At 34.7% G+C, this 27,654-nt stretch overlaps 1 protein-coding gene across 1 annotated transcript in view; it reads right to left on the reverse strand.

Annotated features, from left to right (window-relative positions):
- Positions 1-1,443: 1,443 nt before the first annotated feature.
- Positions 1,444-27,654, reverse strand: part of LOC149795008 (uncharacterized) — a 69,714-nt gene continuing 43,503 nt past the window's right edge. Inside the window, exons 7-10 of the mRNA XM_089964675.1 lie at positions 26,762-26,835; positions 19,179-19,334; positions 14,959-15,049; positions 1,444-12,526 (exon numbers count right to left, since the gene is read on the reverse strand). Of these exons, the coding sequence (XP_089820801.1) occupies positions 11,254-12,526; positions 14,959-15,049; positions 19,179-19,334; positions 26,762-26,835 (1,594 nt within the window). The 3' untranslated portion in view covers positions 1,444-11,253. The remainder of the gene's footprint in view (positions 12,527-14,958; positions 15,050-19,178; positions 19,335-26,761; positions 26,836-27,654) is intronic.

The following is a 27,654-nucleotide window of genomic DNA, read 5'->3' on the forward strand; positions in this document are numbered from 1 at the left end:
TGTGTTTGTTCACGTACATTTGTGTGGATAGTAGATATTGTGGTCTTTTGATAGTATATTTTTGCGGTTTGTATGGGTTCGCATACGTTTGTGTGGATAGTATATTTGGGGTTTGTTTTTTCCCCTTCCCCTGTATGGATAGTACATAATATGTGAAGAGAGTGTAAGGATATAAAGTCAAGCGTCCGTCATTTTGCGCCATTCTAAGGAATGACCAAAGAAGATGGCAAGCAACCATATGAATAAAATGTTGAAACTACAGGAAGTGGTGCATATGATTGGCATGGTGGAAGTACTACTAGTGAGAAATGAAAATGGGGCCTATAGTCCGCACATTTTAAAAATAGTATTAAACAATTTAAAAAAGGCTAATGAGCAACTGAGACAACTGATTAAAAGAGGAGAAGGAGGATGAAGAGGACCTACAGAGTATGAAAGAGTGGAATAACAAGATAGAAAAGGAAGAAGAAAATGAAAGGAAGAAAGAAAGAGGAGAAGGAAAAACAGGAGGAAAAACATGAGAAGAAGAAGAAGACAAAAAGTGTAGGACAGAAAATAAGAAGATGGTGGAGGAAATTAGAGAAAGAAAACCAAAGGCTCTTTTAGGGCCACTCATATGCCTTGAAAAGATTTGCTTACTTGCCTAAACTTTTTTTTAGTCAGTTGTATAGTAGCTTGTGTCATAGATTGATGTTCATCAATCTATGTCTGTATGTTGTATGTGTTATATGTGCCTATGTCTCTGTCTATAAAGAAGTTCTATCCCTCACCAGTCCCACCCCCACCAAGCACTATTTTATTGGTATAGTTCATGAACTAGTTGAACTTACCCACCACCCACTACCTGCTGAACTAGCTGAACTTACCCGTCACCCACTGAACTAGTTGAACTTACTCGCTACCCACAGTTTGCTGTTTGGCCCAATTGAGGTCAGCCCCTTACAACATTGTTACCAATCTTCAGTACCGTGACATCACCTCACCTGTTCCATTCCTATTGTCCCTATACAACAACCCAACTTTCCCTTGTCCATATAGAGACCCAATATTCCCTATGTTGAATTCCCATTGTCCGTAGACATGCCCAGGGGGAGCTGAAAAATCTTGTCCATAAACATGGCGGGGGTGTGTGTGTCTGTAATGTATTTTCCCCTTGTCCATAATGTGCCCCTCTTCACTACTTGCATCTCAGGACACAAATTTTGCACCCGAGTATTTATGTAAAGTATGTGATAAACCCACCCACATGCTAATTTGCTTTTATATCTGCAAAGGTTTGTGATGTGCGAACATAAACTACTTGGTCTTTGATTGGTAAATATACTGGTCCAATGTACATGTACTGGTCAGATGTAAATGAATTGGTCTTCAGTGTACATATGCTGGGTAGATATACAAGTACTGGTCCAATGTAATGAAAAAGCAAGACTATGAGGCAAGGGATTTTTCTGAGACTTTTTATTCAAAGAAAACCATTGGTGACAAAGTTAACATCATAACTTTAAAATCTCCTAGGTGTATGCATAGAAGACAATATTTAAGAATGCTATATTTTATTATGAGCCAATATATAAAAGCGAAAAGTTGGAATACTGGAATATTATTTCTGACTACAGTAAACACATACTACACATGTATATGAAATTCAAAAAGAGTATCTTGTAGACTTGCTAACTACACCAGATCAGATTTCCTGTGGACAAATGTTACATTATTGTATTGAACAATGGTCAACACTATTTTATTTTTTCAACAACAAATTCTGACAGCATGTCACTGCATGAATAAAAGAAACAGCTGTGCAGAGTGACATATGTTTATAAAATACTGCAATGACGTATTTTGATGAGAAACAGATTTTAAAGGACTGATGGTCTACTGGCAGGAATTTCCAGGAATTCAAGATATGACTATTTCTTCCTTTTGATATTCCTCAGCAACAAAAAATATTTTCAAATTCACTGCTGTGACGGACATGCTGGATGTCAGCTTGGGCCATATTCAGTTAAGCCCAAAAAAGGCAGCTTGAAAAGTCTTACAGTGGAAACCCCAGGTTGATATGACTCCATTCTAGAGGAACAATGATAAAAAGTATTTCAAGATGGATGTTATGGTAGACATATCTGATGTTAGCTTGGCGCCATTTCTATTTAGTTAGGCATCAGAAGAACTCTTGACAAAAGCACGATGTAAATATAACCAGCCATCTAGGACAAGTAGTGATAACAAGGTTTCCAAGATGGCTGCCATTTTGGCAGTAGTATTAGAAGTCAGGTCAGCACCATTTTCATTTGCGGCCAACTTGACATCATAAGAAGTCCATCAGTGGAAACTTCATGCTGATATGATCATTCCATCAACAGAAATAGTGGTAATAAAGATTTTCAAGATGGCCACTGAAGCAGATATAATGCATGTTTGAACAGTACAATTAGTACCAACTCACCTCATAAGAAGGATAAAATGACTATAAGAAGTTTAGTAAAGGCCCATGTTAATAGGACTATCCATTCAGGAACAGTGTTAATATTTTCAAGATGACATTCACACCAATTTCATATTGGAAAGTATACATTGTAAGAAGTGTTCTGGTGAAAAGTCCATGGCAGTATTATTTTTCATTCATAAGGATTAGCAATAACAAGATTTACAAGATGGTCACTGAAGTGGTCATACTAGACACAATTTTCATTTAGAACCAACTAGACAACATGAGAAGTGAAAACCCAATGTTAGTGTGATCATCCATTCTGGTCGAGTAGCAATAACAAGATTTACAAGATGGTCACTCATGCAGCCATAATGATATCTGATCAGCATCATTTTTATTTAGAACTAGCTATGGTCATATTGGACATCAGATGAGCAATATCAAGATTTTCAAGATGACCATCATGATGGTCATAATGGACATCATATGATGCCATTTTCATTTTGTTTAATTTTGAGGAAAAAAACCACGACAATATTAATTTTTATTCAAAAGGATGAGCAATACCAAGATTTTCAAGATCGGCACCATTTTCTTTTAGGACATCATCAAACTAGACATCATGGAAAGTCCTTTTGCGAAAACATCATGTTCATATGACCTTCCATTAAGGAAGAGTAACGATAACAAGATTTTCAAGATCGGCACCATTTTCTTTTAGCACATCATCAAACTTTACATCATGGAAAGTCTTTTTGCGAAAACGCCATGTTGATTATGACCTTCCATTAAGGAAGAGTAACGGTAACAAGATTTTCAAGCTGTCCACCATTTTCATTTTGCAATGAATATATGTGTAGAATGTATGAGTCTTCCAGGTAGTAAATTAGGAGATTAGAAATTTGTGCTAACAGACAGACAGACAAACCATTCCATAAGCTCTTCTGGTCTATGACCAGAAGAGTTAGAAAGAAAAAAACAAACATAAAAATTTGTGTATGTAAAACACATTCCTGCACAGCAAAACAAAATTTTTTCTAATGGTATGAAAATCTAATCAGGCCATCTTCCATATGCCTACAAACATGTATACCCAATCTAATTCTTCTACCTTGAGTGCTTTTTTTGTTTACCAATTTGTACTAACAAGGTTTTTGTCACATGTTCATGTTTTGAAAGGTGTTAAAATGAGAAAACTCGTAGGACATAAAAACATGCCGACTAATTTAGTGCATGGTGAGTTTTTCCTTAATCGTGCTAAAATTAATTAAATTTTTTACCCCAAAAAGTCCCAAAAGATTGCAAATATGCAGGGAATTGAAAAAACTGCCATATGGGCCTCTGGTCATCTACATATAAATGTATCTTCTAATTTGTATACATTTTATTCATTACTTAGTTAACAAGATTTTTGTAAATAAAAGATTTGATGACAAAGTTCAGAAATATGCAAGAGCTGAAATATGGTTGTTTCTGCACAATCCTGCTTAATTGCTCCTCTGAAAAGACAGGTGCAGGTATGGATGGGTAGGACCAATTCAAACAGTGAGGGCATAGAAAAATGCATAAAGAAGTCTTGTTATTATACTGTAATATAAGTTGCCTGAAATGGTGATAGAATACGCAAAAGTAATAAAACAGGCCCAATATTTCATATAGACAAATGTCTGTTGAGCGTATTCAAGGAACCGTTCTGCATGAACACTTATTTTATAAATTCCATTTGAAAGGTGTAAGATCCTACACATTACCAGTAATATCTGAGTTCAGTTCTAGTCAATAATGATTATACTATTGACCTTCAGTTGAAAGGTCATGTCATGGTTCTATTTTTGGGTTGGTTCTGTTTGCCCAGGACAAGACAAACACATGGGATATTCTTAAAGACAAAGTCAGTGCTGCTGTCAGATACTATGATAGGTCATTTCGAACACATCTATTTGATAATGACTGAACTTCTATATTATTTCAATATTAACAGGACATCCTAATGTAACTATTGAATTGGAAAACATCATGACTTGTACGATATATTAATAATCCCATAACCACATCAGAACAAAAGCAGACTAATCTGGCATTGTGTTTTTTGTCTTTCATTAGTTTTTAGATATCACTATTAAGACTAAAATGGCCCCTCCACTACTAATAAAAAGGTGCTTAACTTGTTGCTCATTTTCTTGTATCAATGTGTGGAAAAATGTATATCCTTGATAAGGATACAACAAATCCCTTTCTGGCTTGAATGGAAATTCTAATTCCACCCCCTAGCACCATAGCTAATAAATAGTTGGGCTTGAAAAGTTAATTGGGTGAGAAATTTAACACAACACTTAATTTAAAAAATACATGCTACTTGTATACTATAAAATAAAATATTAAGTAGTTGTTTGTTGTTTTTGCATTACAGCATGTTATAACACATAATTGCATTGTGTCATGTAGGAACAAATTATAGATTTCATTAGGACATGAAAAATACATTATTGCATTACAGCATGTAATAACACTATTGCATTACATCATGTTAAAACAATACATTATGGCATAAAGTAACACATTATGTATTGCATTATGGCATGTTATAACAATATTGCACCATGGCATATAATAACACCTCTTGTATTGCATTATGGCTTGTTTTAACACCTTATGTATCATGTTAAGTCATGGAATAACACCTATAGATTGTGTTGCAGCCTGTAATACTACATGTATTGCATTACGGAATGTTACAACACCTTATGTATCATTTCATGGTATGCACTAACACTTGATGTATTTCACTACAGTGAGTAATAACAACCTGTTTATTGCATTATGTCATAACACCTTATGTATTGTGTTATGGTGTGTAATAACACCTTATGTATTCCATCAGAGCACATAATTACAAAATGTTAACAGCATGTAATAACACCTTATGTATTGCATTATGGCATGTAATAACAGTTTATTTTCATTACAGCATTTAATAAATTGTAGATAATTGTGAAAAAAACCTAATTAATTAATGCAAGATTGACAGTTACAGTATTGTGATAATGTTATACAATATAAGGCACAACCTTGATACTTAAGTAACATTTCACTGGTAAAGGTCAAAGAAAGATTTAAATACTTAGGTGTTGCTGATGACACTAATATCATTATCACCCAACCAATTCTGTATACAAATATCTTAAGTGAAACAACTGTATTAAAATACATGGTTAGATCAGAGATATTGATACATTTTTAGATACAGTACAGTATCAAAATGAAAACCTAGGTGGTCGAACAAGGATCTTAATGACACCCCAAAGATTTCCTGTATACCGATAAGAGATCTGAACCTAGAATGAGATTCTGAAGCGGGTGATTGTTATATGTCCCTTTTCGTATTGGTCTGCATATAAACAGGACTCATGGAATACAGCTTTATATAAAGGCTGTATTTATATACAGGTGGACATTGCTGCTAGAGTGATTTTGGGAAGAAAATGTAACTGTTGTTTTGTCTTTTTTCTTATTGTGGCAATATTTTTGTCCTTGAAGATGCAGAATTTAAATGCCAAAGAATAAATCCATTATAGGTGTTTACAGTTAATGAACATTTTGTTTGACATCTGTAGGACAGTATTATTTAACAGAACATTTACTTAACTTTCCATGAGATAATTTGTCTTAATGTGGTTGTTTTGGATTTAAAGATATAGGAGTTAGAAAGTATAAAATATGGGCAGGTAGGTAATCCAGACTTTTCTAAGTGTTTTATTATCCAGTCAAAATTAGGAAGGTAGTGCAGTCTTTTAAGAAGTGACTTCATGCCACCATCCCCATCCCCATCCCCTTTCCAGAGTAGCCATTATATGAATGGAAGCAAGTGGTAGAAAAAATGGCAGAAAAATATTTACCAGGTGCTTCACAATGATTCTACTATGGTAACTACATGGATGTTTGATCTCTTTTTCTTGCAGACTCTTTACCACTTTTTAGATCCAAATAAATCACCCTTCATAAATGCAAAAGTATAAACAAGGACTTGTTTATTTCTAAAAACATGGAATCCTTCCTCAATATATTCTAGATGTCCCAAAACTACTCATGTAGTGTTCACTTATGATAAGTGTTAACAGCAGGCCTATAAAAGTTGTTGATGTGGGTTTAATGCCAGCTTTTAGCACATGATAGCCAATACATGGTGGACTGTATAACTGGTGGAGGAAGAACCCTGACAAGAAAAATGCCCCTGGGAAGCTACTGGAACACTTTTCTGACATACCCACATTGTTGTACATTATGCCAGGTTTTTCCAGGTATATCAAATGCTTTAGCTTACACTGATGTAGAATACGACAAATATATCAAATGCTTTGGCATACATTGTTGTAGATTGTGCCAGATATATCAAATGCTTTGGCAAGGATTGTTGCAGATTATGCCAGAGATATCAAATGCTTTGGGATACATTATTGCCAATTATGCCAAGCATATCAAATGATTTGGCAAGGATTGTTGTAGATTATGCCAGGTACATCAAATGCCTTGGCAAGCATATAGTATCAAAAGTCCCTAAAAGGGGTTGATGTTCTAATGGCCACAAAAGAATGTGCAGGATTCTATGCCAAGTCCAATTCTTCCCTTGTATTCTTTTTGGGTGCTAACTTTTGAAACCATAAAGGATGTTGCTGAACTCCAACATACTGAATTTGACAAAAAAAAAACAAAATATCAAGTCATGAACTTTGAACTTGATTCTCCTTTCAAGGAAAGGTGACTGGGTATATTTTGGGAACTGTCAAAAGATATTTTCACATGCATAGTTTGGTTAAAATCCACAATTACTAGTACAATTGTTGTATTCACAAGCCAGTGTAGTTCAAAACCCCAAGTCAAGTGTCAATCATTCAAGGCAATCTTCAGACAAATCTACCAAACATGTCTGATAAAAATCCAGTCCTACTTTTGTTTTCATATCAACAATCCATTACAAAATAACCTGAATCATGAATTTTGACTTAAAATTGATATCAGATTTGTTGTTGTTGTAGGGTTTAACGCCATTTTTCAGCACATGATAGGCTATATATGGCAGCCAGTATTAATGGTGGAGGAAGAACCCGGGAAAACACCGGAAAGAACCACTGACCCATGAGAAGCTTCTGGCAAGCTTTCTCACATACCCACATTGGCCGAATCCGAGACTCAAACCCACGCAGAGAGAGGTGAGATGGCAGTGGTCCGTAACGGAGAGCGCTTTAGACCACTCGGCCACTTGGGGCCCCGATATCAGATTTGTTAATATCAACTTGTAGATTCAAATGTAACTAAATATACAATTGATATAAAGAAAATCAAGGAACTGACTTCTGTTCTGAACCCAAAGATCAAGTAAGGCATTTTTTCAAACTTATTCACAACAGTCCGGAGATACACAAAGATGCCAAGTCTGACCGAAACATAATTTTATATTCTCTCCCTTGCCTTTTGATTACTTGTTCAGTTTGGGTTTCCATATGGTCACGTATTACTGAGTAGTCACTGCCAGTTTGGGTTCCCATATGGTCACATAATACTGGTCAGTCAATGTCAGTTTGGACTCCAACAGGGTCACATAATACTGTGCAGTTGTTTACAGCAATCAAAAAATTTCACCGATCTTTTGGTTATAGATAAAGAGTTGGCAGCCATCTTGAAAGTCTTGCTATCATTACTGCTCCTGAATGAAAAGTCATATTGGCATGGGGTTTTCACTAAATGTAGTCTTAATGGTCCTAAACGAAAATAGTACTGGTCTTATCCCTTTTACTTTTTTTTTATTTATACAGAAAAATGCCTAATTTAATGCAATGAAGTGACTAATACCATCCAACTAAAACTGCCTCAAGAGACTTCTCTCTTTTCACCCATTCCAATGGAACCCCAAAAATGAACTTTATAAAAAAAAATCTGAGTGATAATAAACTCATCAATATGGTAATCATGGCTTGCTATGACCATGGCATCATGGTTTGCCATGACCATGGTAACAATGTCAGCCTAACAGTTATCATGGCTTGTTTTGAACATGGCTATAAAGCTAGACCAACAAGCATTATGACTTGGTATGACCATGGTACTAAAGTTGTCCATATGGGCATCATGGCTTGTCATGACCATGATAATAATGTTGGCCATATTGGTATTATGGTTTGCCATGACCATGGTAATAATTAGCACTATAGGCATCATGGCTTGTTGTTGTTGTTGTTGTTGTTGTTGTAGGGTTTAACGCCATTTTTCAACACACGATAGGCTATACATGGCAGCCAGTATTAATGGTGGAGGAAGAACCCGGGAAATCCCTGGAAAGAACCACCGACCCTCGAGAAGCTACTGGCAAGCTTTCTCACATACCCACATAGGTCGAATCCAAGACTCGAACCCATGCAGACTGAGGTGAGATGGCAGTGATCCATAACGGAGAGCGCTTTAGACCACTCGGCCACTCGGGGCCCCATCATGGCTTGTCATGACCATGGTAATAATGTTGGCCCTATAGGCATCATGGCTTGATATGACTATGGTAATAATGTGGCACTTTAGGCACCATGGCTTGCTATGACCATGGTAATAATGTGGCACTATAGGCATCATGGCTTGCTATGACCATGGTAATAATGTTGGCCCTATAGGCATCATGGCTTGCTATGACCATGATAATGTGGCACTTCAGGCATCATGGCTTGGTATGACCATGGTAATAATGTGGCACTTTAGGCACCATGGCTTGCTATGACCATGGTAATAATGTGGCACTTTAGGCACCATGGCTTGCTATGACCATGGTAATAATGTGGCACTATAGGCATCATGGCTTGCTATCACCATGGTAATAATGTTGGCCCTATAGGCATCATGGCTTGCTATAACAGTGAAATAAATTGGCCCTATAAGCATCATGGCTTTCTATGACAGTGCAATAAATGGCCCTATAGGCATCATGGCCTGCTATAACAGTGAAATAAACTGGCCCTAAAGGCATCATGGCTTGCTATGACAGTGTATCAAATAGGCATTTAGGTATCAAGACCTGCCATGACTATGGTTGTTGTTGTTGTTGTAGGGTTTAATGCCAATTTTCAGTACAAGATCAGCTATACATTGGTAACCAGTATCAATGGTGGAGGAAGAACCTGGTAAAACCCTGGGAAAAACAACTGACCCATGAGAAGCTACTGGCAAGCTTTCTCACATACCCACAATGGCCGAGCCTGAGACTCAAACACACACAGACAGAGGTGAGATGGCAGTGATTTGTAATGGTGAGCACTTTAGACCACTCAGCCACTCAAGGCCCCCTTGGATCATGGTAACAATGTTGGTCAAATCAAAATGTTTCTCTCTGATTCTCTCTTGATAAATAAGTAGTGATAGTTAAAATGATCATACCAAATGAGACAGATGCAAACGAAGTTATTTTCATTTCGGTATCATCGTACATCTTGCGATTGAATTTACCCTTTGTATAAGCAGAAGAACATAGCAGCAGGTCATGACCACAGTATACTGGTTAACTGAGGGCCTCAAGGTAGATTAGTTCTTAGCTAATTGTGTTACCCTCTTTGAATAAGGTCATTATAACACCAGAGTCAAACACATTACATAAATTAAATTATTTATAAAACAGGGAAGCAATTTTGTTTTCTCTACATTGGATCCAATTATTTTTCACTGGCAATCCACAATATATATCTAATTTCACTGTGAGATCCTAGTAAATGGTGGATAGTTCTTTTCAATGATTATGACAAGAGTGCAGAGTATACCACATAAACAAACATCTGATTCAAATGATGTAGTAATTTGGATGTTAATTTATTTACACTCTCTCTAATGAGTTGCACGGTGTAAAATTAATAAAGAACAAAATTTATATTCTATTTAAGAAAAAAAATGGGAATATTGGCCCACAATCTGACTGGGTCCCTTAGAAAATATCAAGGGGCTACTGACCCCCATATCCCTGAATACAAGACTGAACCCTGCTTTTTAAATAAAAAAAATCCTTAAATACTTGTTTTACTTAAACAGCTACTAGCTACCAGTATGCTGTATTATGTTTGTAAAAGTTCTGGTTACATTTAAACATTTCCTATTGGGATGATCAGATTATGTTTGAACAAGCTGATTCTTATTTTAGACATGACTGCAGAGAACTGATACACAGACCACATTTTCTAAGGTTCAGCGACAAAAGTCTATAATTGGACATGAACTCTTCTGCCCATAACTGGAAGAACACCGTAGAAATACTACAGTGGAAGCCACTGCGTATACATGTTTACCAAAGGAACGTTGTGTAGACATCAGCATGCCATTACTGCTGACTTGACTGAAATTACTTAGTCCTGGCCGAAATATTTCCAAATTTTTTCCAAATTTCTTTTTGAAAGCAGGATTGTTCAAGAGAACTCCTCTCACTAAACGCGTGCAAATAGTTGCATACAAGTATTATAATGTTTCTGAGGTGATTACATTCTGCCTAGCATTCTTTAGCAAGTAACAATGTTCTTTTATATTTTGAGTCTATTTACCCCTTTTTACAATGCATCTCAAAAACTAGGTAAATCCAAGATGGAATCTATGCAGAAAACCTGTGAGGTGTCCCAAATGCAAAAGTATACCTTCACAGTCTTTGTTACAACCAGCAATCTGACTGAAGTAAATGTAAAATTTTGACCAATCAAATTTGACAAGAGATAAGTTTTTAATGTAAAAAAGAAAGTACAGAATCTAGATATTTTTGAATTTCACTTGAAAGACACAAATTTAACAACATTAAGGTAGGTGCTGCTAATCTAAATAAAAATTATAGTTGTCAAACACTCCCTATCCCCTAACTTGTCATGAACCTGTTGCTTCAGAGTGTCATAAACTCTCTGGATTTTGCGTGGCATCATAACCCTTTCCAGAAGATTCATTGGTCCCTGAGCACGAAGTTCACTGTTTATCAGAAAATCAGAGTTGAGAGCCATTTTAATTGCGGATTCATTTTCTGCATGAATAGCCAATGCACCATCACTCAGGCTGGTTTTCATTACAGGATTGCTTAGTGATCTTTTTCTGTTATTTGCATATTTTGCTAGAATTTTATCTGCCTCTGAGATCTCCAGGACCTTGCCACTTGTTTTTATGACAACATCAAATTCCTTGCCAGCTGTAGGAGATAGGGAAAGATCAGTATCAGATAAAGTGTAAGTTACCGCATTTGAATTCCTATCAGTGTCAGTGGGTTCAGTGATATTTTTTACAGTCTGGCTTGTCTCTTGCAGATCTGATACGTTTCCAGACTGTTTGCCTGAGACCAGACTTGAATTAGAATCTTTACTTGGAGTTTTATTGCTCACTTCATCTGTCCGTTCTCCAGGAGTTTTCCTCCCTGATGCAGAATCTTCAATTTCTTCTATTGATATTTGTGGAGAGTTCAAAATTTGTTTGGAACTAGTTGCCAGGATACCACAACTGTCAAGCAATACTTCTTTCTTGTCATCCTGATCTTCTATACTTGGAACCTCTTCAACTAAATAGTTATTGTGACTCAGTGGCCTTTGTTGTTCTAACGGTGGCTGCCTCATTGTCTTTCCTTCAATTACCTGAGCATTATCTTCTCCTGTTTTCCCTGCTGAAGAGAGGAAGACACTTCGTCCAACAGACAGAAGTTTACTGGTGCTGTCTTTAGAAAGTTTCTTCATGATGGGCTTGACGTTAAATTTTGGCACACTTATATTTTTGTTCAGTATATTCATTGGACCTTGAATGCTGGCCATTATCTTCTTTCTGTATCCTTCAGATGAACTAGACCCAGATGATGAAGAACTTGGCTTTTCTGAGATACTTTCTTTGCCCTCTATATCTGACCTTGGAAAAGACAGAGTTTTTGTTACTTGACTAGTCTCTCGTCTCGCTGGTACTGGGGACATCTTCCTATCTGGCACTGGGGAGGGATTCCGTGATGTTGACTGTGGAGTAATGTCTGTGGAAATGTCCCGCGGAAGTCTGATTCCAGACAAGGAATGTTCATGAATTTCATGATGAATGTTGTGCACATCAGGATGTGGCTGTGTTTTCTTCCTGCAATGTGTAAAAAATTGAAATGTAAAAAAGGAATGTTGCCTCCCTCACCCTCATCCCTCTGCCCTTGTTGACTTTATGGAAGTGTCATATGATTTTTCATTTTCCAATAGTAATTAATTAGTGACCCACCATTTCATGGGGGGGGGGTGATTTTCTTTTAAGTTAGCATTTTGTTTATGTTTGACCTAAGGATAATTTATGAATAAAATGGATATAAAAGTTTGTTGTTGGTTTTATTTGGCTGTTATTCATATTAAGAGTATTTCATAAAGCTATTTGAGACCAAGAATTTAAAAGAAAATATTCCTGGGATTCTCTCTCACCTCAATTTAATGGCTGATTCAAAAAGTTTTTTCAAGGGCTTCATGGTTACTGAAAATACATAACAAACAGTTATCATGGTGTTGAGGTGATAGGAGGCTCAATGAAAATAATCATGCCTGTGAGGCAATTGGAGGTCCAATGAATCACTGTGTTATGACTCTAAGGTCTTAAACTATGTAACAGAAAAAAGCAAAACCAACAAGCCTTGTAAAATTCAACAAACAAAATTCAAAAGGCAATTTATTTCCGCAGAATATAAAGTGCAAATTTAAAGGGAATTTACCGTATTTGAAGTTAAATCTCAAGTAATCATAAATGTTCTATCACAAGTTCAAACGTATAGAATATTCCAAATGAATTCCATGTATCACAGTGACATAATCCATAATGTCTTTTTGAATGAATTCACAATAATCCCAAAATTGTGTTTAGTCCAAACAATCCACAAAAAACTTTGTAATTCCAATGAGTAATTTAAAAAATGATTCCTCTCAAATTATATCTGAACACAGCTAAAAGTGATCTCACTGAATACATTTGTTAACCTCAACCTTATATAAATTAAAGATACAATAACATGATCTGGATCTCTGATCAAATTTTTTTTATTTATAAATTACAAACACAACAAAAACATGAGAATAATCAGATAGGCCAAACTTCTACCCTAAATTATGGACAAAGGTCAAGCACACTTAAAATTAAATGTACATAACAACTGTCAAGGCAACAGAAGGTCCAGTGAGCAATAATCATTCTGTAAAGAAAACTGGGGGATCAATGAAAAATAATCATGCTGTTAATGTAATCGAATGCCCAACAAACAAAAATCATGCGGATGATGCAACATGAGGCCCAAACGATATATGCTGTTATGGCAATTTGAAGCAGAGTGAACCAACAATAATTATGCTGTTATGAAAATTTGAGGCAGAGTGAACCAACAATAATTATGCTGGTATGGCAATTTGAGGCAGAGTAAACCAACAATAATTATGCTGTTATGGCAATTTGAGGCAGAGTGAACCAACAATAAGTATGCTGTTATGGCAATTTGAGGAAGAGTGAACCAACAATAATTATGCTGTTATGGCAATTTGAGGCAGAGTGAACCAACAATAATTATGCTGTTGAGGCTGTAGGAGGCCCAGTTAACAATAATCAAGGTAATCAGAGTGTTCTGAATGAATTCCAATCTTGATGTGCTTATGAGGATGAATTTTATAATAATTCTGTCTTGCTGGTGTTTGTGAGTGTGAATGTTATAATATTTCTGTCTTACTGGTGTTTGTGAGTGTGAATGTTATAATATTTCTATCTTAGCTTACTGGTGTTTGTGAGCTTGAATGTTATAATATTTCTGTCTTACAGGTGTTTGTGAGCACGAATGTTATAATATTTCTGTCTTACTGGTGTTTATGAGCATGAAATAATATTTCTGGTGTTTGCAAGTAAGAGCTTCACAATATTTCTGTCTACTGGTGAGTGAGAGTGGTATAATATTCCCCAACTCACTGGAGTTTTTGAGTGAGTTATAATCTTCCTGTCTTATTGGTGTTTATGAGTGTTATAATATTCCTGTCTTGCTGGTGTTTGTGAGTGAGAGAGGTATAACATTTCCATCATATTGGAGTCTATGAGTGAGAGTGGTATAACATTTCCAACATATTGGTGGTTATCAGTGAGTGTTAAAATACTCGTCTCATTGGTGTTTATAAGTGAGTGTTATAATATTTCTGTCTTATTGGTGTTTATGAGTGTGAGTGGTATATCATTCCTGTCTTATTGGAGTTTATGAGTGAATGTTGTATTTTTGTCTTATTGGTGTTTATTTATGACAATGTTATAATATTCCTGTCTTATTAGTGTTTATGAAAATGTTATAACATTCCTGTCTTATGGGTGTTTATGAATGAGTGTTATAATATTTAAGTCCTTTTGGTGTTTATTTATGACAGTGTTATAATATTCCTGTCTTATTGGTGTTTATGAATGACAGTCACATAAAACATCATTTTGGATAGTGTCAAACTGGCCAAAAGGTATGTTGTTAAGATTTTATGGATTAACATGATGGGATCAACTGTCTGACATAAATTACTGACCTTTCTAATTTAGGTCTGTCCTCCACCAACAGCTTAAGTGAGATAATAGGCTGGGCTGCAGTGAAGGCTTGACCAATGGCCTTCAGAGATTCTGGAAACAAATGAATTGAGCAAAGCAATCAAAATGACCTAAAACACTGTGATGACTACCTACATTTTTTTGAAAATCTGTAATGGGCAAAGGGAACTGATGTTTGAGGATCTAAGATTTTCCATTATTGACAAAACAAAAGCATCATCTTTGGTATTGATAGGCCAGTATGGATATAGAATCAGAAATACAGGTTCTGAAGGATAACATTTCTTTCAAGCAGTCATTACTTTGATGTATGAACATGTAATTGACTTGGACTTATTTTTATAATAATAATAATAATAATAATAACAATAATAATAATAATAATGATGATGATGATAATAATAATAATTGATGATGATGATTATAATAATAATAATAATAAAAATAATGATGATGATGATGATGATTATAATAGTAATAATAATAATAATAATAATAATAATAATAAAAAATACAATAATAATAATAATAACAGTAATGTCATTATTTTATAGAGGCCAGCACAATGTTTGGTACATGGTAAAATAAAATCATTCTTGTTACATTGGTAAGTGACCACAATATGTTATGTAGTGTATATACAAAACTATGCCATTTACAACATTGATTATACAAACAGGAAGTTTTGGATTTTCATCCAATTCATCATGTACTAGCAAAATCAATTAATTTTTCCATTATTTCCTTTGGAACACTATTCCAAAATGAGTTGATGTGAGTTATGAGACTTGATATTCAATACAGTTCCTCTTTGCTTGGTTTGGAAGAAGAAAATCGTCAGCTGAAAAAGACCTTGCTCTCTAACATGAAATAACTTCTGGAGATACACTGGAGCTGTGTCATTTTGAAATCTATTATTTTGAAACTTTTGTACATAATTTCAGCCTTCTTCCAGTAAATTCTATCATTAAATGTCAGAATTTTCATTTTTTTCATACTGACTGTACTCAATGTTATGAATGCAAAATTTACATGCTCTTTCTTGTACAGATTAATTTGTACATGTTCCTACTGAATGTGTTTCCCAGGCAACATCGCAGTCAATTAAATATGGGGTTGAATATAGCTTTTATAGTACATTCCCTACATTTCATTGACAAATATGGCTTAATTCTGTATAATAAACACAAGGAAGGATTTTTTTTCTATAAAGAGTCATAGTAAAATTCTTGTTGACAACTGCTCCCAGAATTCCTGGCATTCAGTTTGTAAACTTGCATCATTCAGTGTACGAATTGAAGAATCATTTACTAGCTATGCTTTCCTAATGTAGTCCTTGTCATTAAAAGCTTGGTTTCTCAGTATTTATCTTCATGCCATATTCATTACATCGGGAACCTAATTTATCCTGAGCCAGGTGTAAAGCTATCATGAGGTCTGATCTGTATATATCAAATCAGACAGAGTTGTGTTTGTTTGCATTACAGATCAGAATACGAATTGTAGATACCAATTTGCAAAGGCAAATGAGTAATGAATTGAAGTAATAGGAGTGGACCCAGAAAGTTTCCCAATAACTCACTGTAAACTATCTGTGAGGCAGGAGGTATCTGAGGTAGGAAGTAAATCATTTTATAATACTTTTGCATCTCATTTATACATAATCAATTTACTGACAAGAATACTGTAATCTACAAGGTCAAAAGCTTACCAAAAGTCAACAAGTATTGTTTTCACTAATTTCCCTTCATCAAGGGCTGTAATCCATTTGGCCACAGTAAGGCTGTCTTAAATGAGTTATTCTCCCTGAACCTGGATTGATTTTGGTGCAACGTGGGTTTTCTAAGTACATGATAAAAATATCATGAACGTGTTTTTCAAGACGTTTTGATAAACAGGGTAAGAGAGATATAGATCTGAAGTTAATTATGACTTCTTTGTTCCTATGTTAATCAATGTGAGTAACTTTAGCCCTTTTCTGTGAGTGTGTGTTGGGGGGGGGGCAAGAAGGATATCCTCAGATTACATATAACCTATTTACTCGCTTACAAGATGAGTCCACCCTCAGTTACCCAGAGCCCAATTATTGATTTAAATGCACCAATCTAGTCTCAATTAAGCAGACCTCTGTTATCCACATTATTAAGTTCATTACCCAGACCAACAATATCAACATTTTGAGTTAAATACACCAATCCAGTCTTAATTACCCAGACCCCAATTATTTACATTATTGATTTAAATATGCCAATCCAGTCTCAGTTACCCAGAACCCCATAATCCACATAATTGATTTAAATACACCAATCCAGTCCTAATTATCCATACCACCATTATCCATATTTTTTATCTAAATATAACAGTCCAGTCTTAATTACCCAGACAACATTATCTACATTTTTTATTTAAAAACATCAATCCAGTCTTAATTACCCAGACCACCATTATCCACCTTTTTTATGTAAATATAACAGTCCAGTCTTAATTACCCAGACAACATTATCTACATTTTTTATTTAAAAACATCAATACAGTCTTAATTACCCAGACAACATTATCCACCTTTTTTATGTAAATATAACAGTCCAGTCTTAATTACCCAGACAACATTATCTATATCTTTTATTTAAAAACATCAATACAGTCTTAATTACCCAGACCACCATTATCCACCTTTTTTATGTAAATATAACAGTCCAGTCTTAATTACCCAGACAACATTATCTACATCTTTTATTTAAAAACATCAATACAGCCTTAATTACCCAGACCACCATTATCCACCTTTTTTATGTAAATATAACAGTCCAGTCTTAATTACCCAGACAACATTATCTACATCTTTTATTTAAAAACATCAATACAGTCTTAATTACCCAGACCAACCTTACCTACATTTTTTTTATTTAAATACACCAATCCAGACTCCAATTATCCACATTATGTTTTACATACAGGTAAGCCACCGATTTTCCAGCAACAGATGGTCTGGCACCTCTTTTAATCCAAATTAAATTATGAGAGGGCACTTGAAATTCCCAACACCACCAAATTAGTTTACTGTGCATGCACTCCTTTGGATTGCTTACATTGCAGTTGTTGGGGGTGATACTTGTATTTTGTGTGATTCTTAGCTTATTTTACTTACATTTAACCCTAGCTATGGCTTCTGAGAAAGATGCAAGTGTCAGTGGTGGTGTCAAGCATAAACAGCAGTCAATATCGATACAAGATAAAGTAGAACTGTTGAAAAAACTGGACCGTGGTGTTTCCGTGCAAAAGCTGTGTGACACATATGGCATTGGTTCATCAACTGTTTACAATATAAAGAAGCATGGGGACAAAATATTGAAATTCTATTCAGACAGTGATTCCAAGAAGCGAATGAACGTTAGAAAAAGTATGAACAATGGTAAGAATACTGAGCATGACTGAATGATGATGGAATGGTTTTGACAACGTTGAAGTGACGGAGTTGACTTGTCTGGCAGGATAGTATGGACCAGGCTTAGTTGTTTCATAAAGAACTTAAAGTAGAACATGAGTGTGACTATACTGAAGGATGGCTTCAAAGGTTTAAGAAGCATCATAGAATTTCCATGCATAAAGTGTGTGGAGAAAAACGGTCTGCAGACCACAAAGGAACTGCTGAGTTTGTGGACAAATATGCTTGTAGTTGATGAGCACCTAAGTCCTGAGCAAATGTATAATGCAGCTGAAACTGCATTATATTGGCAATGCCTGACCTTGGTTGGTTCGGCGAAACTGTTAATCCGGCAAGGCTTTGGAACCAAGGGTGCCAGAAAATTTGTGATTTACCTGTACACCAATCCAGTCTTAATTAACCAGACCCATGATTTACCTGTACACCAATCCAGTCTTAATTAACCAGACCCAAGATTTACCTGTACACCAATCCAGTCTTAATTACCCAGACCCACGATTTACCTGTACACTAATCCAGTCTTAATTACCCAGATCCACGATTTACCTGTACACCAATCCAGTCTTAATTACCCAGACCCATGATATCCACATTCTGACTAAAATGCTGTTTAATTGTTTCATATACAGACAGTTGTACATGTTCTTGAAATATTTCTACTCAACTTTTAACAGTTTTCTCCACCACTTAAAGAACCCTGCCTTATCAAGTTACTGGTTTGTGTCCAAGTTGGGTGGATGATTGAATGACAATTACCTTTTGCTTCCTCCTGACTGTTTATGGTTATAACGATGTTGTTGAAAAGTCTGGTAGCAGGGGTACGTAATGTGTGGAAGAACCGCTCATCAGCAAAATTACGGTAGTAAAGCCGCATACAGATATACTTGGATTTGAAGAAGGCTGGTTCTGCTCCTATAACAAGAAAGGAAAATGCAATGTTATTTGTTGTTGTTGTTCTCGGGTTTAACGCCATTTTTCAGCACAAGATAGGCTATACATGGCAGCCAGTATAACTGGTGGAGGAAAAACCCTGGAAAACCCAGGGAAGAACCACCGACCCACGAGAAGCTACTGGCAGTCTTTCCCACGCACCCACGCTAGCCGAGCCTTGGACTCGAACCCACGCAGGCAGAGGTGAGATGGCAGTGATCCGGAACGGTGAGCGCTTTAGACCACTCGGCCACTCGGGGCCCCACAAAGTTATTTACATTACAATCATTCATACAGGTTATTTTCAATTCTCATTCCTTCAACATATACTGTGAATCATACACTTAATCCATATACATGTACTGTGTTAATCCATATATTGAATTCACATATATGTATTGTGAATCCATATACTGTGAATCCATGTATTGTAATTCCATTTACTGTGAATCCATATACTTGAAATCCATTTACTGTTTTAGCTCTATATTTTAACATGATTAGACTATATTGTTTTGTGATTCTGACTTGACTGAAATGAACCCATTTAATGTGAAGCCACATAGTGAATCCACACGTACTGTAAATCTGCATACTATGAATCCATATACTGTGAATCCAAATACTGAATCCACACACATATACTGTGAATCCATATATTATGAATCCATATATCATGAATCCAAATAATGAATTCACATACATATATCGTGAATCCATATATTATGAATCCATATACTGTGAATCCTAATAATGAATCAACATACATATAGTGTTAATCCAAATACTGAATCCACACAAATATACTGTGAATCCATATATTATGAATCCATATGCCATGAATCCAAATAATGAATCCACATATATATATTGTAAATCCATATACATGTATTATCAATCCATATACAGTGAATCCACATACTGAATTCACATACATATATTGTGAATCCATATATTATGAGTCCATATTCTGTGAATCCATATCTTATAAATACATATACAGTACTATGAATCCAAATACAGAATCTACATACATATACTGTGAATCCAAATAATGAATCCATATACATATATTGTGAATCCATATATTATGAATCCATATACTGTGAATCCATATAATGCAAATCCAAATACATGTACTGATATCAACATACATATACTGTGAATCCAATATTGAATCGATACACATATATTGTGAATCCATATATTATGAATTCACATACTGTGAATCCATATCTTATGAATCCATATACTGCAAATCCAAATAGTGAATATATATACATATACTGTGATTCCAAATACTGAATCCACATACATATATTGTGAATCCATATATTAGGAATCCATATATCATGAATCCATATCTTATGAATCCATATACTGCAAATCCAAATACTGAATCTACATATATATATTGTGAATCCAAATAGTGAATCCACACACATATACTGTGAGTCCATTTATTGCTATTTTGTAGCCACCACAAAAAATGATCAGCACCAAGCACATGTAGGACCAACTAGACATTATAATGTCATTCAGTGAGTGAAACCCAAAGCTGACATGACGATCCTTTTAGAAGGGTCTGTATTCCTGATGATTTCATGAAAGTGACAATTATTCCTTTATTAAAAAGTCTGTGTGTGCATGGCATTTGGATTTTTAACCTAGCTTTAACAATTTTTCAGTCATATCACTACGATGTCTGTAGTGTGGCAGTTTATAGTGATGTCTAGTACTCATCATGTCGCAGACATGTAGCATGATGTCCTATCCAGTCACATTATCCTGACCACCAGGCCAACCAGTCCTAACACTAGCCTCTTAATGCTGAGTGCCTAGCAAGGCTGCTGTAAGTACCATTTTTATAAGTCTTTGGTATGACTTGGCTGAGGCTTGAACCTTATTAAGATGTAAAATTGGTAATCTGGCAGACAATTATAGCTCTCATGTAAATTATTTTGAAATACTACAGTGATGTGAAGTCATAATTTCTTATAATTAACATTGTTTTAAGATACAACAATCAGCAGAAAATTGTCAACTTTTATTTAGAATGTATTTTTCAAATGTCAGTAAAGCATGTGATAGGGTCAGTCATTGCAATTTTTTATAAAGTTACTCAACAATCAAATACTTCCCTACATAGTTCATAGTTTAACTGGTATGGCAAACAGTTGTTATATGAAATTGATGGAGTAATGTAGGGAGGTGTTCTTTTGCCTTTGTTATTAATATTTATGTGGACAATTTAAATCTTATGTTGGGCCAGTGTTAAATGGGACTGTTACTACTATTAAATAGCATATTACTTAAAAATTTTAGTCTAACTGGTGAAACATCACTGATAAGTCTTTCATTGGCAGTTTAAGGAAATTATTAAAGATATGTAAAGATTATGCATTTGAGACATATCACATAAAATACACATTGATCTGTATCATGGGATGTCAGTCAACATCTTTCAAATTACCATCATTTCTTTCTGATCTTTTTGTTCTTAATGATTATGCTCTTTCAAATGTCAGTTTTTGTATTTCTATCAAAAGGTTAGTCATAGGTTGTAACATTAGGCATCACTTACTATTAAACTTCAAGAATTAATGACAACATACATGTTTTCAAATGTTAACAAGAATATCCAGTAGTAATAATTGTATCTTAAAATTTCTGTTGAATTATGATATTCATTTTAATTCTTGGAATACTTTTTAACTGTTGTACATATGGTTTTTAACAATGACAGAAGCATTCAATAGTTGTTCATGTATCTCTATACAAAAGACACCTATCTTTTTATATTTAATTTATATACACATTTTACTTAGATGTAAGGACCATGGGGCATAAAATGTATAAATCTTATCTCAGATTTGCAGGTTTTAAAAATTAGCAGCATAATATTGCAAATATTAAATAACAAAAAGCACATTATAATTAAGAATGGCAAAAAGCAAATCTCTTTCAGAAAATAGTTTCTCCCATCCCTTCTAAGTGTGTGTGTGTGTGTGTGTTTGTTTGTGTGTGTGTGTTTGTCGGGCAACTTACAAACAATACACAGCTTAAATGCTATTGAAGTTACATTGAAGAACACGCCAAGAGAGAGTGTACATTATTTAATTTGCATTTTAGTTTTGCAAGATCCTGCAGACATGTCAGTCACTACTTTTTTTTCCAGACTGGATTAATTCCAGCAATGCCAGTCACTACACTTTTTTTCCAAACAGGAATAATTCCAGAATCATGTTGTTACTCCTGGTTCAGTCTCTGGTAGTTTTCCTAATAGGACTGACATAACACTGACCAGCTTACCACAGAAAGCATGGGAAGGACTCACTAATGGTGAAGTAAATTTACAGCTTCTCTTGGACTACAGCATATCTTAAGGATGGTAATTATCATTTTATGGGCATAAAAATGATTTTAATCAAATATGTCTTCATTTTCATCCTTGTTAGGGCATATTTTAACAAAATACAAGTCTTCATTCTAATCCTTGTTAGGGCATATTTTAATAAAATACAAGTCTTCATTCTCATGCTCATTTGGGCATATTTTAATAAAATATAGGTCTTCATTCTCATCCTTGTTAGGGCATATTTTAACAAAATACAAGTCTTCATTCTCATCCTTGTTAGGGCATATTTTAATAAAATACAAGTCTTCATTCTCATCCTTGTTAGGGCATATTTTAATAAAATACAAGTCTTCATTCTCATCCTTGTTAGGGCATATTTTAATAAAATACAAGTCTTCATTTTCATCCTCATTTGGGCATATTTTAATAAAATACAAGTCTTCATTCTCATCCTTGTTAGGGCATATTTTAATAAAATACAAGTCTTCATTCTCATCCTTGTTAGGGCATATTTTAATAAAATACAAGTCTTCATTCTCATCCTTGTTAGGGCATATTTTAATAAAATACAAGTCTTCATTCTCATCCTTGTTAGGGCATATTTTAATAAAATACAAGTCTTCATTCTCATCCTTGTTAGGGCATATTTTAATAAAATATAGGTCTTCATTCTCATCCTTGTTAGGGCATATTTTAATAAAATATAGGTCTTCATTCTCATCCTTGTTAGGGCATATTTTAATAAAATATAGGTCTTTATTTTCATCCTTGTTAGGGCATATCTTAATAAAATACAAGTCTTCATTCTCATCCTCTTTAGGGCATATTTTAATAAAATACAAGTCTTGATTCTCATCCTCATTAGGGCATATTTTAATAAAATATAGGTCTTCTTTCTCATCCTTGTTAGGGCATATTTTAATAAAATATAGGTCTTCATTCTCATCCTCATTAGGGCATATTTTAATAAAATACAAGTCTTGATTCTCATCCTCATTAGGGCATATTTTGATAACATATAGGTCTTCATTCTCATCCTCATTAGGGCATATTTTAATAAAATATAGGTCTTCATTCTCATCCTTGTTAGGGCATATTTTAATAAAATATAGGTCTTCATTCTCATCCTCATTAGGGCATATTTTAATAAAATATAGGTCTTCATTCTCATCCTCATTAGGGCATATTTTAATAAAATATAGGCCTTCATTCTCATCCTTGTTAGGGCATATTTTAATAAAATATAGGTCTTCATTCTCATCCTCATTAGGGCATATTTTAATAAAATATAGGTCTTCATTCTCATCCTCATTAGGACATATTTTAATAAAATACAAGTCTTCATTCTCATCCTTGTTAGGGCATATTTTAATAAAATATAGGTCTTCATTCTCATCCTTGTTAGGGCATATTTTAATAAAATATAGGTCTTCATTCTCATCCTCATTAGGGCATATTTTAATAAAATATAGGTCTTCATTCTCATCCTCATTAGGACATATTTTAATAAAATACAAGTCTTCATTCTCATCCTTGTTAGGGCATATTTTAATAAAATACAAGTCTTCATTCTCATCCTCATTAGGGCATATTTTAATAAAATATAGGTCTTCATTCTCATCCTTGTTAGGGCATATTTTAATAAAATATAGGTCTTCATTCTCATCCTCATTAGGGCATATTTTGATAAAATATAGGTCTTCATTCTCATCCTCATTAGGGCATATTTTAATAAAATAGAAATCTTCATTTTCATTCTTGTTAGGGCATATTTTGAGTAAAATTTTACGTATGTTAAATATTACAACTCAGTGGGAGGGTGATAGATTACAAAAAAAAAGAGTTACTTCCGATAGTTGGTTTATAAACTATAATTGGTTTATAAACAAAGAGTTTCAGTGTGGGTCTTACATGCATCTTTGTGAGTGTGGGATATACATTGTGAGTGTGGGTTTTACTTTGTGAGTATGGATGTAGGTTTTACTTTGGGAGTGTGGGAATTTCATTGCAAGTTTGGATTTGGGTTTTACTTTGGGAGTGTGAGATATACATTGTGAGTGTGGGTTTTACTTTGTGAGCATGGGATATACATTGTGAGTGTGGGTTTTACTTTGCAAGCATGGGATATACATTGTGAGTGTGGGTTTTACTTTTGAATGTGGGATATACACTGAGTGTGGGTTTTACTTTGTGAGTGTGGGCCATACATTGAGAGTATGGGTTTTACTTTGTGAGTGTGGGATATACATTGTGAGTGTGAGTTTTACTTTGTGAACATGGGATATACATTGTGAGTGTGGCTTTTACTTTGTAAGCGTGGGATATACATTGTGAGTGTGGGTTTTACTTTGTGAGTGTGGGGTTTACTTTGTGCATGTGGGATATACATTGTGAGTGTGGGTTTTAATTTGTGAGTGTCGGGTATACATTGTGAGTGTGGGTTTTACTTTGTGAGCATGGGATATACATTGTGAATGTGGGTTTTACTTTGTGAGCATGGATTTAGGTTTTACTTATGGCATGTGGGATTTACATTGCAAGTCTGGATGTGGTTTTACTTTTTGAGTGTGGGATATACATTGTGAGTGTGGGTTTTACTTGTGAGTTTGGGATTGGCTTTCTATGTGTGTGTGGCTTTTATTTGCAGGTGTGGGTTAACTTTGTGAGTATGGGTGTGGGTCTTAATCTTTGTGAGTGTGGAAGCCGTTTTACATTGCAAGTGTGTGTGTGTGTGTGTGTGTGTGTGTGTGTGTGTTTACTTTGTGAGTGTGGGTGTTACACACTGAATGGATGAAGATAAGTTTAAGTTAAGACTCATGTAAACGAATAATTCTCCAGGAACTTTGGTGAGTTTGGGTATGGGTCTTACTTTGGAAGTGTGGGTTTTACTTTGTGAGTGTGGGTTTACAATGTGAGTGTGAGTGTTAGACACTGAGTGAATGAAATAAAGACTCATGTAAATGACTAACTCTCACCTCTAAGAATGTGGGTTTTACATTGTTAGTGTGGGTATTATTACATTGTTAGTGTGGGTATTAGAAACTGAGTGGACAATGGGATATTAAATTAAGACTCTTTTAAATAAATAACTCCCACCTTTGTCAAAGTGGGTGTTAGACATTGCGGAATGAAGATTTGTTTAAATTAGGACTTGTATAAACGATTCTCAACTTTGTGAGTGTGGACATTAGACAATGAGTAGATGGAGGTGAAATTCAATTAAGACTCATATAAATGTATAACTCTCATGTTTATGAGTGTGGGTGTTAGATTTGAGTGAATGAAGGTGAGTTTAAATTGAGACTCAAGTAAATAACTCTCACTTACCTCTAACTTCTTCAGGAACCTTTGTGAGTGAAGATTTTACACTGGAGTGTGTGTATTAGACACGGAGTGGACAATGGTGACTTAAATTAAGACTCATGTAAATGAATAACTCATCTTTGTAAGTCTGTTAGACACTGAGTGGACAATGGTGACTTAAATTAAGACACATGTAAATGAATAACTCTCACCTTTGTAAGCCAGTTATATACTGAGTGGACAATAGTGATTTAAATTAAGACTCATGTAAAGGAATAACTCTCATCTTTGTAAGTCTGTTAGACACTGAGTGGACAATGGTGATTTAAATTAAGACTCATGTAAAGGAATAACTCTCATCTTTGTAAGTCTGTTAGACACTGAGTGGACAATGGTGATTTAAATTAAGACTCATGTAAAGGAATAACTCTCATCTTTGTAAGTCTGTTAGACACTGAGTGAATGAAAATGAATTTCAATTAAGACTCCTGTAAATAACTCAACTTCTGTGAGTGTGGGTATTAGACATTGAGTGAACAAAGGTGAGGTTAAATTAAGACTCATTTGTATAAACCTTTACGAGTGCATGTGTTAAACAAATGTGAGTCTGTATTTAGACTTGTGCAAATAACTTGAACTTTTGTGAGAGTTTTTTTTACATTGAGTGGACAGTTGAGTTTAAATTAAAACTCATGTAAATGAATCTCACTTTTGTGAGTGTGAGTGTTAGAAATTAAATAGCTCTCACCTATCTCTAACTTCTCCAGATCCTCTAGAAAGATTCTCTGGTAACTTGTCACTTTTTCTTCTTCATCATCATACCTACAATCAAGCAAAATCATCATTATGTTCAATTGCATTTGTAACAAAACATAATATTACATTCATACTGCATTTGTAGCTAAATGTAATATTACATTCATATTGCATTTGCAACAAAATATATTTATCAAATAATATTGGCAAGTATACTTTAAGGTGCTACTTTGTTGACGATCAAATGGGACCTTAGATCATTTAGTGTATGATCAAATGGGACCTTAGATCATTTAGTGTATGATCAAATGGGGCCTTAAATCATTTAGTGTATGACGAAATGGGACCTTAGATCATATCATTTAGTGTATGATGAAATGGGACCTTAGATCATTTAGTGTATGATGAAATGGGACCTTAGATCATTTACTGTATGATGAAATGGGACCTTAGATCATTTAGTGTATGATGAAATGGGACCTTAGATCATTTAGTGTATGTTGAAATGGGACCTTAGATCATTTAGTAAATGATGAAATGGGACCTTAGATCATTTAATGTATGATCAAATGAGGCCTTAGATCATATCATTTAGTGTATGATGAAATGGGACATTAGATAATTTAGTGTATGATGAAATGGGACCTTAGATCATTTATTGTATGATGAAATGGGACCTTAGATCATTTAGTGCATGATCAAATGGGACCTTAGATCATTTAGTGTATGATCAAATGGTTGCCTTAGATCATTTAGTGTATGATCATAAGGGGCCTTTTGATCATTTAGTGTATGATGAAATGGGACTTTAGATCATTTAGTGTATGATGAAATGGGACCTTAGATCATTTTCTGTATGATGAAATGGGACCTTAGATCATATCA

This window comes from Sinohyriopsis cumingii, chromosome 7 (assembly GCF_028554795.1).
Source record: "Sinohyriopsis cumingii isolate HCF-2022 chromosome 7, ASM2855479v2, whole genome shotgun sequence".
Taxonomy (NCBI): Eukaryota; Metazoa; Mollusca; class Bivalvia; order Unionida; family Unionidae; genus Sinohyriopsis; species Sinohyriopsis cumingii.